Here is a 21,887-nt window from a genome sequence, read left to right as displayed (position 1 = left end):
CAATTATGTTTATTGGTTGCAGCCCTAACTGTCAGTACTATAATCAGTGGTGAAAATAAATAAATACAGTGCAGCTGCTGGGGCCCATTGTCTCTGAAAATGATGCAGATAGTGCCTTTATGTCACTAGGTCCAGTCTACTTAAGATGTAGTGCAACCAAAGCAGCTTCAAATATGTATATTAACACATCTAACATTGTTACTATTAAGTTTGTGAATAATACAATAGGTGAGTAGGCTATTTTGGCATATTTCTATTCACATCTGCTACATGTGAGGCATTTACTAGAGCTAATATCACAGTATTTTTATAGTGCTGTCCCGTGGAGAAACTGCAACAGTAGTCAATACAATTCTTATAATATTCCTATAATTTTACATTAGTTCTAGTCAATTAAAATGTAGGTTAATAACAGTCTTTATTACTGAATTTGCTACATTGTAAATGGCTTGATCTTTCATTGGGAATATAGACTATAATCCTATAACCTAACATACTGCAAAAACATCTTTAAAATAAACCATAAATCAAGCAGCTTGTATTTAGATAGAGACTCTCCTGCTGAGATGGTACACATCTGAACACCAATGCAAAGGAATGGCAAAGGTTTCTTGATCATATAATTTATTTTTTAAACTTGACAAGCCCTGGCCTTGATTTCCATGCAAATATATATATCTTTTTTTAATTGTTACTGTTAGTTTACACATGTTTTTTTCTGTTGTTGCTATGGTTTTTCCTGTTTTTTTTGTTTTTGATGGCTTAATAGAATTCTTTCAACTGGTCTGTCATTATTATAGTATGAGCTTATTGAGTATATACAAAATGTAAGAGTAATATGTGTATACTTTGTCAATAAGTTGTTGAAAGAAATGCATACCAAATCATGTGAAAAGTACCTAGAGTTTACTAGGTAGGTTAAATGCATATAATTAAATCATGTGAAAAGTAACTAGAGTTTACTAGGTAGGTTAAATGCATATAATTAAATCATGTGAAAAGTACCTAGAGTTAACTTTTGTTGCGACTAGGTGCTATATAAATAAAGATTGATTGATTGATATAAAAAACAGAACATTTTACAGCTTCAAACTGGCTTATGTACATTGTGATGCTCCTTACCATTGACGGTCAGATGCACCCAGCTGCCATTGTGGAAGGTGTCATACTGCTGCTCCAGCATCAGCACCTTACACTCATACCAGCCCTGGTCGTCTGAACGCACGTTGTCTATCCGCAGGGAGGACTTGCCGTGCAGACTGGCCCGGCCTGACAAGAGAGAGAGAGAGAGAAAGAGAGACGGAGATGAGGAGCCAGCAGGAGGGGACACGGAGAGGTGAGAAGGACGGATGTATTGAATATAATGAAGGAAGGAGAAGATGAGAGGTGAATGAACAAAAAAAAGAGGAACGCCAGATGAATGTTAAAGAGAAAATCAACCTTTAAAGAGTTCAGCTATAAATATGCAGGGATCACAGTGCACACTGCGGCGTGTTAGTGTCTCCATGTGACATCACAGTTTCTAAACAGAGTCGCTGCAGCACTGTTAACATTAAAGCAGGATTCCAAACGCAGCTAAAATCTGTCACTTAAGCCTCAGTGAGGCTGAAATGTCCTCATCTCCATGTGTGTGGCAGTCTATTTTGGAGATGCACTGAGGCAAGGACAGGTCATTACTTCCTGTGAGGAGTGGGAAGTGGCCAGCATGACAACAGAGGAGCCTTGGGGGTTAGTCTCAATCCGTCATAACAGATATCGGCTTTCGACTTGCACAGAGTCAGGAGGAGCTGCGTTTTACTTTTACAGATCAAAAGCTGAAGGGGAGGGTGGGGTGGAGGTGGCGGCGGTGTTTGAGGGTGGGGGGGGGATTGATGATGTTGCTCCGGGCAATCTGGAAACTGGATCATAACAGATGGCGACTGGCAATAAGGGCTAAACAAAGGGCTTTCAGGGAGCGCATGCCAGGCTCGGAAAACGTCAGTGTTATCAAAGCCTGGCTATCCCTCATTAATCCCCCCCCCCCAAATCCTTCCCCATTTGTGGGTATTCCTGACTAATTTTCTGTTTGGCTTCCTCAATCCTCTCTGCAGCGTGACACGCCAGGTAAATATATCAGCTGCACCGGCGGCTGACTCTGTGACTTGAGGTAGACAGACTAAATTTGTTTTCTAGCCTGAGTGTGAGTAAGTGTGTGTGTCCTGGTTAAACTATTAATATATCAGTGTATATTTGTCTCCTCTCTTGTCTGAATGGAAGGAGCTGAGAGAGGCTTTGTTACTTATTGAGTGTGAACTATGTCTTTACTATACTGTATCTATGAATTCTTCATACAATACCCACTCTTTGATTCTACTGCCGTTTCTCTTTATCAGACTAAAAGTGTGTCCAAACAGTTTAATGGAAGTCTTTTTTTTGCACTTCATGTATTCAAGCATAAAAGTTAATGAACAAGAAATCATGCAAGAGTGTGCCTGTGTATAAATTCAGGCTAACTTCTGTGACTCACTCCCTTTATGAAAGCATAGCAGCGCTTCATGCTCACATTCACGCCTCTGTTTGACTGCAGACACTGAAAACCTGTTGCTGGTGTGCATTTATGTAGAATAATTTAAAATATGAGTGTAATGTCAAGCAACCATCTGTAGTTGTTTATTTCAACTTCAACAAATGAGTAGGTAAGTCACACTGTCATCTGTGTAGAAGTTGCCATTGTTCTCAAATTGTGTAGGGGAAGGCAGGATTACAAGCCGAATGTGATAATATTTTGTCAAAACTTTTCAGTGGCTGCTTATTACCGCTGTAGCTGATTTGACTACCCTCTTTCATGTTGGGGAACCAGCAGAAGGGCAGGTGATTGGGTTGGGGGTCCCACAGATAGGCAAATTGATCATCAACGAGGAGCAGGAGCAGCAGGTGTGTCTACAAACCACAATCAAATTTCAAGAGCATGCACGGGATCTGTGCACCATCTGTAAGTACATAATTGCAGAGTGTTGGGGGTGCACACGCCTGTTTGCTGAGCCCCATGTGAGACGCATGCAACAGTCCTAACTGTAGGTAGTACAGGATGCTGTTTGTGTCTGTTCAGAGCACATAATCTGCTCATATTCAATATATGTGTGTTTGTTGACATCCCGAGCCTGAAGGAACGTTCAATCTGTACTAAGTGCAGGAGAGCATGAATCATCATGAAACACATTTTTTCTCTTTTGTGTACAATTTTCTGCACTTCTCCCTGTGCAGAATTACCCATCACAGGTCCTAATGCATGAGCCTTTCAGTCAAATACATTGTGCTGGGTTACAGCACTTGTACTCAACTACATTATATCTGTGTATAAAACAGAGATTCATCCTGCCAATAAAACAGATGGCAAACTGTCATGTTGAGTAATTCAAATTCAATTCAAAAGTCAAATTCAGTCTGAGCTGTTATTTTCAGAGGCAACTATCAAGAAATATTTCTGCTTAGTTGTATCCAATTAATCTGCTGCATGATTTAGGGGATCGGCAGTGAAAATGGAGGAGCTTTTAATGAGCACTTCAAATTAAACAGAAACTAGGCACATGTAGTGTCTACTGGAGCTGGACACATTGTCACACCTCTGACAGACACAGAATGTCAAGCTGCTCTTATTTTGGAGTATATAACAAGTTTTGCTCTTGTTATCAGTCACTTATCATTTGCCTGACAGCCTATTCTCTTGCTTCTGATAAGTTTTGAGGTAAGCATAATTTGTATGCTTAACACATTTATTATTGGTAGTGTAAATACAGCAGACTGCCCAAAATGTTATTTCTAGTCAATACATAATAATTAAAAAACAAAACCAACAATGTTTTAATCTGTGTTTCAATGTTTTCAGGCTACACTGGTTCCAATTGAACATGTAATACTGAACAACAGCTTGTAAGTAAATACATCATTTCCTAAATCAGATTAATACAAATTTGGTTAATGACACCTCAACGAACTGCTAATGAGAGGATTTCTATTATGTGGGTATTAGTACATAAGTATAGAAATAAAAACCTCTCTGAATGAAATTTACCAGGAAAATATGCAGCAATGTCATTTCACTGAGTATCCCTTTGGCTTTGTTATAATTCAGTGAAGTGAAATATTGGATTGTTCACCTGTTCAATTTCTTCATTTGTTTGTTGCACAGCGTTACATGCTACACTAGCAACCCGACTACAGTAGGGCAGCAATTTACAAGGATCTCCACTGTAACACATGTAGTCCATTTACCAGAGAATAAGGCTGTCATATAAATGGTTTACGTATGGCTGAACAGAGTATATTCTCATCAAAATTGTCTTTGTGCCAGCTGTTTAGATTTGAAGCATGAATGATGTCATCACCATGCAATCCAGGCCCTGACAGATTATCTTCTGAAACTATAGCAAACAAGGGCAAGTCTCAATGGAGTCTAATTCACAGCTATGCTACTTGTAGTCAGTCTTTATTTGAGGAAAATTAAACCATGCACAGAAATTCATTGACTGTTTCTTGATAGAATTGGCCAATTAGGTTGGTTCTTTCTGTTATACCCTATAGAGAAGTGACAGTATGTCTGTATGTTGTTATTCAGGCCTGCAGAGGAATCTCCCTGGTAAAGCTTTACACACAATGGCGTGGTTCTTTCTCAAGGACTAATTAAAGCTCTGGGGAGAGAGGCCAGCGGTCCTTTGTAACCTCTGATTGTACATTACAAGTCATGACCACCAAGAGAAATCTGGTCACAAGTTTACAACAAAGTGATGCTGTAAATATGAGCAGAGGAATCTTCTTATACAATAGATAATACTGCTATGTGAAATCTACATCTACACAGAGAGATATTTCTGTCTGGACCAAAGACTGATCAACATTTCCATCCCTAGAGCCATGCAGCTCACATGGCTGAAAATACTGGAAATAAGAAATAAGTTACAACTACAGCATATCACAGAGCTGTCACTACAGTACAAACTAACCAGGATCTTTAATTCAAAGACAGTCAGGAAGCTTTGGTTGAGCAAATAGAGCTGTAATGAAAAGTTAGTGTTCCACAAAAGCTCTTGGAAATTGCAAATGTTCTTGATCTGAGCTGGTGCTGGTAATGTAAACCCTTTAAAAGTTAATGTTGCACTTCATGATACAGATAGCTATATGCAACCACCACCACCACAACAACCATCTCTCAGTTTGTTCCCTGCATAGTGATCACAGTGGTTTGCAGAGTATACAAAGGAATGCAAGTGTGAGCTAAAAGCACGCTTTGTTTTTTATAGTAGTTGTGTTCTTCAAACGGTCTTAAAAACAAGTCCCACCAATCCAGATGTTTCAGGATGTGGGCTGGTTGGGGTTCAAATAGTTTCAGTCCAACACTTCTGCTATCATACATATGACATATAAAACTTTAAAGTGGAGTTTAGTAGATTCCAACAGTAATTGATCATTTCAAACAGCAGCCAGTTATTTCTTGATATTAGGGAACATGGACCTATCCAAAGTAAGATAACAAGATATGTGAGAAGTCTGTATATGTGACTAGTACTCATTTAAAAAATTGCGATACCAGTACCAATCCAAGTATCCTTAAAGTGATACTGATACCAGTTGGGTAGTGCATTCCATACCCATCGTGTGAACAGCGTTTAGGAGGCATCTTGGCTGCTGAACTGCTAAGCTCGCTAACTCAAATTTACCACGGCTTCACCACCACAGATGAGTTGTAGATGCTGTGGCAGTGGGCCAATCACATATTCCATTAAATTGAAGAAGGCTTGTATTGATTGGCTGTGAGCAAGTTCATACAAATAGTCATATTTTCTAGCTCTGGGTGCAAAAAGGATCGAATGCAGGTATCATTTGATTGGAGACGTTTTGATACAACTAGCGCTACCCAGCCCTAGCAGAGACTGAAGTGAGATCATTTCTGATAGAGATATGCAGCAAGAAATAGTGATTCACTCATATGACTACATGCTCCAAGTAATCAATCATGAGAAATGGAACATTGGACAAATTCTTCCTAAAGTCACACTTGAAAACTTTGTGGGTGATGAATCACGAGTCACAACTACTGAAACGTGATGTTGCAGCTGACCTCATGATCAGGTCATTTAGTTTTCAACACCACGAGAATTCTCCGTACCAGTATGTAACAGACTTGACATACTCAGCCAACTCTGAAGACAAAGAAAGAAAAAGTAAAGATGCTTCTGAGTCACGATGTAAAAAATTCAAAAAGACAAGTTTGGAACCTGCTATGAAATGACTGACATGTCTCTTAATATATGGATTAAAAATTTACAAAACATTTCAATCCCTTAAGCTGTTTGAGGCTTGTTCTATTTATCATCAGACAAACATATGAGTTTAAATCAGTTACTTCTGTAATTCTGTTACTGTTATATTCCAAACATTTATCTAGAATGAAGGAAAACTAAAAGGGAATTCGGAGTGGCTGTTACTCAAGACACTTCACTTCATAGTTTTTGGTATGTGGTGAAAAAGTCCCTGATTGACCAGGTAACATGAACACAGCAGCAAACACTGGTTCAAACACCTGACCATGAAGACTAATATTTAACTGTATTACATCTTATAACCCTGCATATATCCAACATGTGTATATATAAGCTGGAATATAACCAACTGCCCAGTCTGACTAACCCTAACCCTAACCCACACACTGTTATGAGTGAAAAGAACAGCATCCCTGCAGCACTGAGGCAGCAGTCAGCAGGACTTTGCTCATTGAAGTAATTATGACACAAGTCCAGCAGTTCCTCCAGTCGTGTTGTGTTCAGTGAGTCCTCTCTTCTATCGGCTTCCTGCAGCCAGCACATGGCAGTCTGTCACAGAACTGCACTCCTCATGATTGGCGTTAACTGTGATAACATAAGAGAAGTCGCCCCCAGGTCTACGTTTCCAACTTGACATAAGGTTGCTTCTGGTGCTGCCAGTTTGACTTGTTACTACGGTGCTCGGTGACGCTAATGATGTACTGAACTTTGCTTCTTGTATGCACTCTTTATATTTAACTGTCTTTCATGAGAGTGAATCTCGCGGTCTGTTTGATTCTATTTGTTTTATGCGCTCAACAACACCCACGAGATTTTAATCCGAGGCCTGAAAATATTCTGCGTTACTCTGACAGAAGGAGGGGAAAGGCACATTTATTAGCTTCAGGAAACGTCTTCTGGGGAAAGTCATTTTAAAATGTCACTGGCTTGAACATCCTCCCTGATGATAGGACACATTCAACAATGTAATCTGGGACCTCTTCTTCTGTCCCCCCCCCCCCGCCATTTCCAGATTCATCTTCAATTTCTCCTGCTCTCCAATTATGCCCATCCCTTCCTTTCAACATGTTCTCATGGTAATTGTTCTTTTGTGGTCGGCCTATTTTGCTATCACAGATGTTTTTTTCCATCTTCCTCTCTCTATAAAAAATGAGACAACAGCTTGTTTGAGACTGAGGGCAGAGGGGTATCTTGGAAATGATGCCACTGTGGTTGGCGCAACTCATTAACCCTTGACATCATCTGAATCTAAAGAGGGCACAATGTCAGTCTCTATGTATCTCTGCAGCTTTGACCCTAACCACTGACTTCCATTCATAATTTAAAGTTGTGGTCTCGCTTCAGCCGGATACAGACCGTCACCAACTTTCTACTAACCTTCAGATCTTTCAGTGCTGCACTGTTCTTTCTAGAGTCCGACTGATACTAGATTTATGAGGCCGATGACCATACAGTACCAATATTAGGGAGTTGAAGAATTCTGATATTGTTATATTGCTATAGATCATCTTATATACACAGAACACACACACTTTTTTTTGCACACACACACACACATAATATATGTGACAATTCGTATCATGTAGAATTATGTCATTTTTGAACTGTGTAGTACAGACCTTATGTTTTGGGAGGGGTGTATTTTGAGTTGTAGTGTACTGGTGATGTGTCCTCTGTGATATGTTCACTTTGTGATGGTTGGTCATGTGACCTGAATGTATTTATATCACACTTGTCTGTGCTTTTGTAATTTTGCTGAGCGAACCTGAGGAAGTTGCAGGTGAAACGTGTTACAGTTAAGTCAGTTCAGTGTGCGGTGGTTCATTTTCCCTTTTCACTATACTATACATAACCCATACACCAGTCAGGCTCTAGTTCTGTCGTCTGGCTCAAGTCAGTGTTGTGGTAGCTACTTTGAAACTTTAGCTAGTGAAGCTACAAACTACTTTTCATTTGAGGTAGTTAAGCTATTGTAACACTACACTTTTATTTAAAGTAGCAGCTACACCACAAGATACTCTGTTACTAGGAAGTGTAGTGAAATCAAAATGTGTGTGGACACTTTGGTTTTGTAATTCACATATAGACTGAAGTTTAACATAGTGTAAAGGCAAGTGTGCTCCAGAGGAACTCATTTGTACAACAGGTTGTCTGACCACAGAGGGGATTTCAGACCCTGTTCCACCATCCAAAAAACTCTTCTGTTGGAGTACACTGACTGCTTCAGTCTTATCTAGTAAAGGGATCTGTAAATCATGCCACATTTCAGGAGAATGTCCCTGCCAAACTTTCAGGCATTTTATATCAAGGTTTTAACTTCAGCTTAATAGTTATTTTTCATTCTTTCAGAGAAGTTTCACCCAGTAGTCCTGCTCACATTGGCACAGTTACACACACCTTCATGTGTGGAAGCTGCCCAGTACAAACACAGTCTGACCTGTTGGTCACTGGTGCAGTTGGTGGGTAAAGGTCCAAACTCAAATGTTTTCCAGATGAATTCTGCCAGGCGGAGCCTGCAGAGCTACTTGCTTGTAACAGCAACCGGAGGTGTGCTGGAGGAGGGCTACTTTACGCTGCAGCTACAAACGACCTGAGCGACCTCCACTTTCTCTCTGACCAGACGTCACATTAAAAAAACCTGCTCATACCCACAGACTGTATCATACCGCAGGAACGGTATGACAGAACATTTTAGTGGTTTTGAAACCGTGACTTTTTCATACCGTGGTATACCTTGAAACCGGTAACCGGCCCAAATAAACGTTTCATGTATTATTACTTCTCATCTCACTTTCAGGCTCTAGGTTCATGATGTGAACATTAATGAAGCTAACAATCCAAACTGATTCTGATTAAGATAGGGTTCAATATTGGACCTCAACCCTACATGAGTCTAAATCACTAACACACACATTTAGAAACTATTTGTGGAAGCATATTCACATATTTAATACGATGTAAGAGGCATGCCAGCAAACTACATCATAAGAACATGTTGTCCTCAGTTCCAAAGCCTCACTAACAGTGTGACTGCTCCTGTCTTCAGTGAATGATGCTGCTCTTTTTGCCATGCTCAGGATTCAGTAACAGTAACCAAACTCAGCAGTCCTCCCTGTCTGGTATTTGTACCCAGTGATCTAATCAATGAAGACAAAGTGTGTGAGGATGCAGACAGATTATACAAAGCTTCTGGATTTTTTACCACAATCTTCTAGTCTAGACGATTTGTCTTTCCTCAGCACCAGGCAGATGGGATAAAAGAGGTGTTAAGGACACTTTAAAAAGAATCATTTTCTCCTGTATCTGATGCAGACAGCAGCCAATCAATCAGCTGGTTTTCAAACAGATGTGGAGATTAGTGCTGTATCTGCCATGTTAATAGCAAATGTTTCTCATTAGAGTTAACCTGCTTTCCATCTTCTTTTTCCCCAAATAGTCAAATGTTACTTGTGATACATTTTTACCACCAAATATTTAATTAAACACAACTTGTATTTTGCAGTTGTTGTTTTTTTAACAGACTACATACTAAGTGGATATTATTTTTTTTTTAATTAAGTAAGGGGATACAACGGAGCTATAAGAGCAGATCAATGCTGTGAAATTCATATTTCATATGAATTCATATTTCATATGAATTTCACCAGGGTTTAAAATGGAACTAAGCAGCAAGACCACATTTCAGATTTTGGCACCCCTGCTCTGGCTACCTGCTGCTATTTAAAGTGATTACGAAATATTACTTTTAAATCCCTGAGGGGTCAGGCCACGAGTTATATTTCGGAGCTTTTTATTGCCTCATGTTCTCCTCATTGTTCCAAGAGATCAAATCTTTATTACATGTTTTAGTGCTAGTAGCTGATTTGAGGATAAGTAAGAAGGTAAGTAAGAGTATTATGGACTATGGATGTAGTAAAGGAAAACCCCTCCTCACCACTGCTTCCTAAAACTACAGTACACCCTCCAAACTGTAGATGCTTGGATATAACAAATGGGAGCTAACTGAAAACAGATTACCACTGCAGCATTCCCACAGCAATATGTCAAGTGGCAGCGTTTACAGTTTAGTCAATTATGTTCAACAGTTTTAGTATTTATGATGTTTTGGGAGTCATTTTTCATATCTGTTGAGGTGAGGTCCCTTGTGTGTGACGGAGAGGAGCAGGAAGACAGTGAGGTAGAGGATGGAGAGGAAGAGGATGCCACATCAGCATCTAGATTCAGTCTTTTGGCTTCTTTTAATGCTCTACATCAAACACCAAATCGATGTTTCTCCTTATTTTAGCACTTTCTCTCTTTCTCTGTTTTCTCCCTGCTGCAAAGGAACGCTGTCTTTTAAGTTTAACCGCTGCTTGTTTCAGATTCAGTCTGGCTGGTAGTGGCTGAAAGATCATCCATCACTGGCTGAATTGTATGCCTGGACACTGCTTGAGTCTCACCACTTTATAACCTCCACTAGCTGGCCAGAAGTTGGAGTTACAGACTGTACTTTGACAACACACATGCACTGAGGGCTGGAAAAACCCTCAGAAGAGCTCTGAGTATGTTGCTCAGTGATACCACATCATAACACATTTAAGAGACATTTGTCAAAATTATTACATTATTCAAAATTAGTCAATGTCTAAAATCTGAATATTAAATATCGCTAAATATGTTGAAGAGAAATCTAAAAACTTACCTCTTCACTTTAAACTTTCATTAGCTTTCCTGACAGTCATCTCCACACTGATACACTACACAACTTCTTTTGGAATGTTGTATGTTATTTGACTTTATATATTATATGTATTCTACTTTTTATCTACTTTCACTATGTACTATTTTAATTTCATTTTATTATTTTAAAACCATTGCTATTTTTATTTTCCAACTTGTATTACTTTTTTTTCTAAAAAATGTTTCAGATTTTTCTATATTAGTTGATCACTTATGTTCTCATTTATTTTATAGTACTACTAATATGGTTTGCATTATCTATCTTTGCACTTAAATGTACACCTGTAAATACAGAGTGGGATTGGCACATCATGTGACAGTCAGGTGACCTGGGTCTTTGTGTATTTAAGATGGAGACTATACATTCTGCCTTTAGTCTGAAGAAGAGCAGAAGGCTCATGTCACATGTGATATCCCGTTCAGTTATGCCTATCATTGCTCTATGTTCCTTTAAAGCCCCTTTAATATGAAGCACTTGGTGTATGTAGTTGCTTTTGTTGTAAAGCACTCTGAGCTGCACTTCTTGTGTGAAAGGTGCTATACAAATAAAGTTATTATTATCAATTAAGGCACCTTTAAGTTCCCAGTTTGTGTAATGCTAACAGCACCAAACTGTTAAAGCTTACATGGGTCAAAGCATGAGATCAAACTAAATATCTGTCATGAAAATGCAGTTCAGATTATCCGAAACGCAGAGGCTTCTCTGACAGAATGACAGAAACACATCAGACAAGGGGATTATACCTGACATTTCACAATCAGGAAGAAAGGAAAACCATAAGCAGACAGGGAGAGAAACCCCTATCAAACTTCATCTTGAGCACACAACACATAAATAACGTGAGGTGGTGGCTGGAGAGAGCTGCTGCCCTCAAATTAAATGTCATCTCATTAAAGCTGTCGACATTAGTTAGTATTTATTACGTACATATTTCTTACTGTGTGCGCTGCGAAGCACACAGCTGAGTAAAGAAAGCACTGTCACGGAGGTGATGGTTTACTGTCCGACCCACGCAGACATTGCTGGGAAATGATTTTACCCCTACACCAACAGCAAGACTTCTGAAAGTGCAGATTCTAATACAAACTGGTATTTTTAACTGGGTTTTTTTAATGTATCTTTCACAGTACATCTCAAGTATTGCTAGATCTATATTCTTCTTTGTCAGTGTCTTACCAGCGTATTCCGGGTCCACATGAGGAGGGTAGAAGCGAAAGTTGATGAAGAAGGGGATGGGCATTCCATACTTGAACCACTCCACCACGTAGGGCTGGCCGTTCAGGGGGCGGGACACGTCGCATCCCAGGATGACGTTCTCTCCTGCGCGGGCCGTCACAAACTGGGGCTCCTCTCGCACTCCGTGGGCACCTGAGGTAACAGGAACGGTACGTACAACGTCAGGCAATCTGCAGCGTGTCTAATATACTCACTGCTTTAAAGCGTATCACACAATCGCATTTAACCTCCTGAGACCTGAGCTTTTGTTTGGTGTACATTTTTAATTAGTAGGATCTGATAAGCACAAAAACTAAGCATCGTCTTTGAACAGAAGGTCATATTTCCCCCTACATTTACACTTTACCTTTACACAAACAGTAATAATAAAGTCCCAATATCCTTAAACAAGTACTTTCTGATTAGCAGTGTTGTAGCTTGTTGCTAAAATGAGTCAAATTTGTATCAAACTGCAAATGTTATTAAGCATAAATAAACAAGTTTCAACCATAAAATTCTATAAGGTTTTGTACCTGGTCCACTTTGATCTTTTGCCTGCCATCTGGTTTTTACACTAATTCATGTAATGTGATTTTGCTGCCACTAGGTGGCACAAAGAAGCATGTACGAATGAGGACAACAGGTTAAAGTTAAGCAGAATGATGTATAAGGTCTAGCAAACCCAAAATGTAATGTTCCCGTACGAGGACGCAGGGTCACAGGAGGTTAAATATTTATCTTTATGCTTTCAGAAGATGCTCCTGATAGTGTCTGTGCAATATTCTTACTACCGCAGAACAAATAGAAGGTGAGAAACTGAATGAGATGTGTAGACAGAAGGATTTCCTACTTCATATAAAAGTAGCAGTACAGCTTTTGATAAACACTATTGGTGTTCGGCCAATAGCACCACTCGCAAAATCTTTTTCATCTCATTTGTGTGAAAGCTAAAAAAAAACACCACGAAAGCATAATGTACCTGATGTTCAACAACAGCTGGACCTTTAACCTTTTCTTCAGTAAGAACTCACTCTGCTAACTCTGTGAATCTGTGAGTGTGTGAGACAGCTGTTGAATGGTCACATCGATCCCAGGTTAATTACTATGTAGCCTGACTTTATGAGCGGAAACCCAGTGTGGTAGCATTTTACCAGTCGATATGGCTAATCAGATGGACTCGCTGCTCGTCCCTCTGTGGCCTGTAAGGAAGCAGGCAGGCAGGTTCTGCTGCACACACAGATGATGATGATGATGATGATGGTTTAGTTTAGTGCCTGCCTCGCCTCTCATTAGTGAAAGCAAACAGTGAAAGCCGTTTTAAGTTGTGTGCAGCAGTAAATCTGACTCACTAGTTATTTTTTCATAAATGTCATGAAAAAATGAAAGATTCCTTGATAATAATACATTTATGAGATTTATTTTTCACACAGTTTACAGGATTTTCTCTGCTAGCTAACTCAAAGGTCTTTGTATTATTGGCCGCCGCAAGCAATAAGAAATGAGACCAACTGACCAAAACACACTGTAGCATTAAAAAATTCAAACCAACTCTGAATTATGAGTTATTTTCTTTACCTCCGTCTGTTTCACCTCAATAACCCTGTGCCCACTCAACATTTTCCACCAGAATGTCTTTCCCCAGAGCTACCAGCCAGTTTGTTGTCTACTTACTTCTTATACAGGTGATACATTGTGTGATGCATTTAACTTTTTAAAATGCAAAGGCTGCGAACCATTTATTTTGACTTACAGTTCTGTTTCATATTGTATTTTAGTGGAATAAGGACATCAGTGAATGGTTTGGCACACAGTAAACTGGAGCATGAGACTGAAAACAGCATCTCCCATTGCTGTTCATTTAATCGAGAATCAGTTTTGAATTGAAAATCATATCTGAGTCAAATCAGCATCCAGGTATTGCATCAGGAGATGAGCATATTGTCCCACACCTAAAAAAATCAATACCATCATTTGTCACAACTATTCTTTTTCATCTTTTCGTTCTATCTTGGTATAAAATTGAAGTCCCTATGGACACTTTACCTGTCAAATCATGATTTCTTTCACCTAAGTGCACAACAGTCTATAAGCTGTGTAATGAGAATGAATGCAAGAGCTGCACATCCATCTAAACATGACGGGGACAGAGTGTTGGTCTATATAGGAGATTTCAGCTCTTCTGTTTTGCCCAAACACAGCTGGCCTACACTCAATACTGTTCCTGAACGCATCTTATAGAGACACTGATGGAGGACTGAAGCTGCTGCACCTGCTTTGAATGTTATCAGTCAATTGAATGGGAGTTATCAGTGGTTATCAGCCTTATGGGTTAGAAGGGGCCTGCTACACCTTCTAGTAGGTTTAGAAGGGTGTTATCATTCATTGGTAAGATGGAGGTCACCTTTGAGATATACACACCATCTAGTTTCCATAGTAATTATTAAGCAGGGAAGTGACGTAGTTCACATGATGTCAATATAAAATGACTTGATATGTTGGTATGATCTTTCCCCAAACCTAACCAAGTGGTTTTTATGCATAAACTAGACCATAACAACAGCATTATCTCATCATAAAACATTATTATTTTGTAGAGTATTGTAATGTAATGTAGTGGCATATTACCTATTGGTGGGTGCCACAGTCATATTAGAATGGTTTGATATGCACCTATTAATAGGTGTAGCTGACCCCTTCTAACCATATCCATGGGGCTGATAACCATTGGTTATACCCATTCAGTCAAGTGATGACATCCAAAATGGGTGGACAGGTTCACAGTTTATCAAGGCTCTCATAACTCAACTGTCAGGAGCCTATATGAACAGTGACACATTTGTATTTGCTTTTTTTACCTGTCAACAACTATTATAAGAATTTTAAAAAGTAAAGATTGTATTACTTTTTACAATACAATGACATACATGTTATGATACTGATAAGATGAACTTTTAGAAAACTTGTTGCTGGTCCATAGTTTTCTTTGTTATATACAACAGACACATCTGGTCCCATTGATACAATAGGCAGCAAATTTGAGAAGAACACAGTGTGACCACTATGCCCCCAACAGATTCAGCATGAGGTGACATGCTGAGTAACTATCTGATTTAAGTGGGCAGGTGAGCTTTTTACAATACCCTTGATAATGAAATCCTGCACTCTGCAACAACAAGTGATTGAGGAGGATTCCAGTACTAAGTACCATGGACAGCTCCTGCAATCATGACCATCACTGGATGAGCACCTTCACAGCAACTGTGACACTTTATATGTTGTTTTGATATGATAAAATTAATTTAATTACAATTAATTAAAAATGTACTCAATACAATTAAGCATCAATGTGTGGTGTCTTAACGTGTGTTTGAACACCTGACTGTAGGCTGCTCAAGACACACTTGATTGTGAACTAATCCTTTAATTCACTGGCATTTACCAGTGCCAGTAAAAAGACATTTACATTTAGCATAAAAGTCACATTAATATTAACCACGAGAAGAACTCTGTTTCCTAACTAAGATCCAACAGGAATTCAAGCATAAATATAATAATCTACTATAAATACCACACAATCAATTCTTTTTCCCCCCTTTAAATAAGAGAGATAGTAAAGTTCTGGATTATCTCATGTGCAACAGTGAGGAAAAGGTCAGGAAAACATCTCATTTTAAAAAAACACAAACAATCAGAGGATGACATTTTGCTGAGCTTCGATCTATCGCTTGATATTTCTCCATTTTTTGCAATTAGCAGAAAGCGTTTCCTTTATAGAGCCAATCATAAAAATGTTGCTGTTATAATTGAACAACCGTCGTCGACGTTCACCCAAATGATCTGTCTGGATCTGACGGTTTGAGCTTTATGAACATGTGAGAAGCCTCCACGGTCACCTTGAACTGAGGTCAATATGAAGAGCGGCTAATTGAGGAGATTTTGCACTAAACAGAAGATTTTTATCTCCTAATGAAGCTTAATTGTGAATGTCAGACTGATGGAATACAAACAGGCACAGATTGTAATAGCAGGCCAGCTGTGAGTCATATCCAGGCATGCTTATGTTAACACAGCACTCACCTTGTAAAGTACAATGCACTGTATGGAATATCTTCAAGTACATCATCATCATTGCCTTATATAGTCACTTCTACATAACGTACAGCATATAGCACCCCTATATACAGTCTGTATATACATTACATCATCACGCTGCTGTCTGTATCAGCAGCCTGTGGATTCATGATGTGTGAGCTCTTGTGCGAGCCAGCAGAGGCAGATAATAACTGAGCAAGTGCGCCTTTTTTTCCCAGCGGTGAACCCAGCCCCTCCCCCTTCCCGCCGACCCCCCCCCCCCCCCCCCCCCTCCAAACCCCCACCCCCTCACTCGCACAAACACTATCTCAAACGGCACTACGTGTTGATTGGCTGCCGGTGACATCATCGCAGATAGCACGAAAAAAAACAGGCCCCTCTGGAAGGTATGACTTCACTGTTTAGAACTGATGAGGAGAGGGAGTGAGAGAGCGGAACGGAGAGGAGAGAGGGAATAGGGATGGGGAGCTGATTCGCCCCCCCCCCCCCCCCCCCCACCACCACCCACACACACACACACACACACACTCTCCTCAGCATCCCAATAAAGGTTTAGCTCATTTACAATCAAAGACCCAAGGGAGGTCACCGTCGCAAGGTATAACCACTGAGGTGCACTCGCTCACACACAAACACACACACACACACACACACACACACTACCAAAAGTGTAAGCAAGGTGGAAGAGAAGGGAGAGGGGGGAGACTGTCTCCAGGAGTGCTGGAACATCAGTGCTAGTTCCGGTGCCACTATCACATTCAAAACATATTGTGCTGACATCTTGTTAAATGAGGGAAGGCACGACAGGTGAGCAAAATGCAGATGTTTATTCTACAGTCCAAAACATAGTCTGGGGTTGACCCCATCACTGAAATCAACATATGAGGTCAACTGTGGCTATTTCAGAGATCACCCAGGGAGCCATTTAAAGGCCCTGATACTATGTAATAACAGTACAGATGTGCTGGTATACCAGTTCTTTCATTCAGTATTTTCAGGAGGTGCTATGAACGCAGCACAGTGCTCCTGCCTTCATTAGTTTCATTTCTACTGGTTAAACTGAAGCAAAACAACCACAGCAGGTCCAGCAGACTATAGGGAATGGGACCCAGTGAAGTGAGGGGGCTGAGGTGTCATGTTAAAGAGGAACTCTATGTTACATATCAGTGTGTGTTTCCAGGTGTTGGTGAGTGTGACTGCGCAGGTGTAAAAAGTAGCATGAAAGGTGTTTGTGGCTACAGCTGTGTGAAATCTGATTAACTGCCCCAAGCGATGGCACTTGAGGCTTAAGACTACAAGTTTAAAAATGAAAACAATTTGGGGCTGAGGAGTTAGAAAGAAGAGAGGTTAACAGAGCTCTGCAAGCCCGCTTCTTATCTCTGCTGGAGACTAGCAGCTGCAGGCTACCAAGCAATCAGCATAACACCAAATGGCCAATGAAACTGTTAGCAGTGTTGGATTATGGGTAATGTATGTAATTTAATGAAATGTTTTGAGCTTATTTTATTTTCACTGAATGATTTTGCATTGTGTTTGCAGTTGAATCATATAGTTCACCATCAGTAAACATATTTAAGCTTCAATTCAACAACATTCAACTTCAACATTATTTATCATGATATTTTTGGCCACAATAATCATAGTGTAAAATGTGAACTGTCACATCTGTGATTGACATTGGGCTGGTGGTGGAGCTAAGAGATGTAACAGGTTGGGTAGTTTCAATATCACTCAACGAGGAGGATCATCGGTCGCACAGCTGTTCCAACCATCAGTCCGGTTTAAGTACAGTGAGGAGTAAACTAGAATGAAAGTTGAATTCAAAATTAGCTTGTTATTGGTAAAAATAAATAAATTTAAACCCCAAATTATGCTTCTCAGTCACTTGACCTATATTCTAAATATTATGTAACATAAAAATTTCATCTTAAAGAAATGATAAATTCTTCACATTTCCCAAGAAAAAACAACCTTTTTGTGTTAATGATGAACTGTATCCTGTTTCATAATTCATCAGTACAGTGCAATTTAAAAAGCTGTGTGATTTATGAGTGATATTTGGCTCCAGGTCCTTGAGTCTCAAACATAAACCTTTACTTTGCCCTCTGTGATATATGACAGTATAATAGAAGATATATGACAGAGTCATTCTATGTGACAGTACAGACAGGTTTATGTCAACTCCTCACACAAAACTGCATTTCTATACAGTATTTATTCAAGGTAACAAATGTGACCGCACATGACAATTCAGCCAGATGCAATAAATAGACAATACAAGTGTGATGCATTACCACACACACACACACACACACATACACACACACACTCACACGTACAGTAAAACACACCCAGGCATCTGAGACTGTGTTGGCACTTAAGACACTGAATACACTCAAGTTTCCCTCCCTTCCTGTCTCAGCTGTTTCCCTGTCTCAGCCCTGCTGCTGTCGAACCGTGACGACTGTCCGACTCCACTAAGTGCCAACAAAAATGAAAAATAAATGAGATTTTTACACAATACAGCATACATTATTGATGACTGTAGCAAGCTCTGTGCATTATAATACAGCCTATTATTCTTGCACCTGCACTTAGTCTTCCTGCATCTTCTTCCAAAGTTGGACACGTATTGTGACGGTAATAAAATGACAAGCCTGTGAAATTAATGGAGGCATTAATAATTTTTGCCAGGCAGCCCGCTATGCCAAAGGGTTGTACCAGACATTCAGGGAGGATAATATTCAACAAATGGGCACGACACCTTCTTTGAGTGTCAGTAAGGTTATTTTAATCAGTTTATAAAAATGAGTATGAGTTTGAGCAGAAAGGTTGATTAAGTCCCTGAGAATGTGTGCTGTGTCATAATGTTTCCTCTTTCTAATTGTCAACCAGAGAGAGAGAAGTTCAAACCCTGAGTCCTTTCTCACTTCCACTCAGCCAGCCAATCACTGCCTCTAAGTGGGTGTGGATGTTGGCCTTTTCTGTTTCCGAAAGTTACAGACAAGGCCGTGCACAGCCCCCCTCTCCCCCCCATTATCTGTCATTAGAAAGGTACAGGTAGAGGGGCTTTTTAATGGGCTTTCCCACCATCCAACAAGCATGTCTGACGCAGGGCTTGAAAAGAACACCCACTGACCTTCCAAATACAGGTAACAATGAACAGTGATGGGAACATTGCAAAAAAAACAATGTGCTGTCTAGATTGACAAATCTATATGTCTGGAAAATAAAAGATGAAACATCATGTTGTTGGGACAAATAGTTTGACTTATTATGCTATATCTTTCATTTTTACTAATGCTAGTTTAAATGTGGATGATCATTTTCAAATCTAGTAGTCATATTGTATTGGATAATGAGCAAACAAGTTCATTTCAAGCCATGGCCTGAGAGTGTACAGTTACCTTTTACCAGTACTCATTTGTGTGTAAAAACTGACTAATTCCAGTAGAATGCCTCCTGTAGAACAACATTTCTTCTTTCTAGCTGCCACTTGGCCTCGTTGTCCTCACCATCTGCTCCCAAAATTTTGAGGTTTAAATCTTTAGACGCAAAGTTATGCAGTGGCTGCAAAGGCAACCATTCACAGTCACTAATATTAAATAGCATATGGATTGTGATGTTTTGGCTTAAACTTTGTTTGAAATGCTGCTGTTTGCATGTGTGTTATTATTTTATTCTTATCTTAGTGTAGGATTCATCTGATTTCTGAATGATTGTGCTGATCAGCAAGAATACAGCCCACCCTGAACTTACACATTAAAGCATTACATCATTCTCTAAAATCAAATGGTGCTTAAACAGACCACTAAAATATATATCTGCATTTATAAGCCCAAAGAGGAAATGTTCAAAAACAGCATCAAAATAGTTTCCTAAACCAAAAGCATTAGAGGTGGTCATTAAAAGCTTCTATTCCCCTGTGTGAGATCAAAGACAAGTACATTACAGTTTTAGATCAATAAAGCAAAATGTGAAAACTATGCAAACTACAATACACTCATTCTGCAGATGCTTCTTGCAAGTAGAAGGGAGGCATTGAAGAAAAGGAGTAAATAAGAATGAATTATAAAAACTGGTGCCGGACAGACAAGCAAAAAGCAGCATCCAAAAAGTGAAATGATTTAGCTTATACGCTGAGGGGGAAATGGCATTGCTCATTTGTGTTTGACAGCTTGTGCTACAACAGTCTGATCTATCAGGGTGGCTTAAAACTCTAATGCTACACCAAAGGGGTGGGAGACTTGACCTAATTCTGCTCTATTGCTCTCAAGCATCTTTCATCATTTGGAATTCAAAGGAGATCTTTCCAGGGTGCAGCAGCATCTGATCCTTCATGCGTCATATGTGGAGTAAAGCAAAGGCAGGCTATAGGTTATGATGGTGGGAAGCCTTCATGCTGCAGCACTGCAACATTCAGTCAATACTCCAGACAAGGATGCAATTTCCATTTGTTGTTAGTCCATGCAAACAGCCTCCAGTCCAAGGTGACTCTGTCTGCTTTCTGTCAGGTGACAACTTTTAAAACAAACACTTTCAGGTCAGTCGCTTCTATCAGGCTGTTGCTGTCAACAGGATGTCCACTATTTTCAGTGTATTTTGTCCAGTAATCCTGTCCTTCTCTATGACCCACTTTTTCTGGTGTTGATACTTATCATCTGTGTCCCGGAAAATTCCTAAATCAGATCCAGATTTTAGGCAGAATGTTCCAAAGATCCTCTAAAGTAGCCAAAGACATACCTGCTGATGAGAAATTACAGATCATCCCTCACCAATTCTACTCTAACAGCAGCTGTTGCTTTAGGCGTTGTGATCATTCATCTTGAACTGTAGAGCACGTATGCACATGCTTCTGCCTCACTGATATCGCTGCTGACAGCTCTTTTAATGGCCGATGTCTGATGTCTCCTTGGCCCTTTGCCCCCAAGGTTTTACCCTGCAGTCGCCTCTGTCTGCTTCTTTCCCCACCAGAGATGTCTAACAATTGAAATTGATTGCTTGTGACATTCTTTATAGCTGCAGGGAATCCAGACAGAGCAGATGGTTCAGACAAAGAACAGGTGAAAACAGGAAAAGTTGAACTGAAAGGGTCACATCTCAAAGCTTCTTTGGCCATTTGTGGACATGGCACCCGGGGAGCAAAGTTTAGATAAGCAGGGATGATAAGGGGAGTGGGGGATTGGGAGTTGGCATGTGCGTAAATAGCCATTATCAATTATCCATCAAGTTAATGCATCATTTTCTAGTTTGTTTAAAGTAATATTACTTCATATTGTATATTTTAAATTCCTTATATACACATGATTTTGGATCAATGTTGTGTGTGAGTGCACATTCTGTTAGAATATTAATATATGTATGCACATCAAAAACACATCTTTTTAATCATTTTTATTGCTATTTTATTTCTAAACTGAGTCAGACCCACAGCTGGTAATGTTTTACACTGCTCTGTTGTTTTTCCTGCTAAAAATATACACACAGTCCTGCTGATGCTTTCTCACTATTCCACCATCAAGAGTTGGTAGCATTACCTTGCAAAAAATATTGCAACACCCAAC

General features: G+C 39.7%; 1 protein-coding gene across 1 annotated transcript in view; it reads right to left on the bottom strand.

The window, feature by feature from the left end:
- The window catches only part of igsf9bb (immunoglobulin superfamily, member 9Bb), a 145,420-nt gene that overhangs the window by 92,064 nt on the left and 31,469 nt on the right, over positions 1 to 21,887 (bottom strand). Inside the window, exons 2-3 of the mRNA XM_053331576.1 lie at positions 12,193 to 12,384; positions 1,123 to 1,269 (exon numbers count right to left, since the gene is read on the bottom strand). Coding sequence (XP_053187551.1) covers positions 1,123 to 1,269; positions 12,193 to 12,384 — 339 coding nt within the window. The remainder of the gene's footprint in view (positions 1 to 1,122; positions 1,270 to 12,192; positions 12,385 to 21,887) is intronic.

Source organism: Scomber japonicus, chromosome 13 (assembly GCF_027409825.1).
Source record: "Scomber japonicus isolate fScoJap1 chromosome 13, fScoJap1.pri, whole genome shotgun sequence".
Taxonomy (NCBI): domain Eukaryota; kingdom Metazoa; phylum Chordata; class Actinopteri; order Scombriformes; family Scombridae; genus Scomber; species Scomber japonicus.
This window is presented reverse-complemented; position numbering and strand designations above follow the sequence as displayed.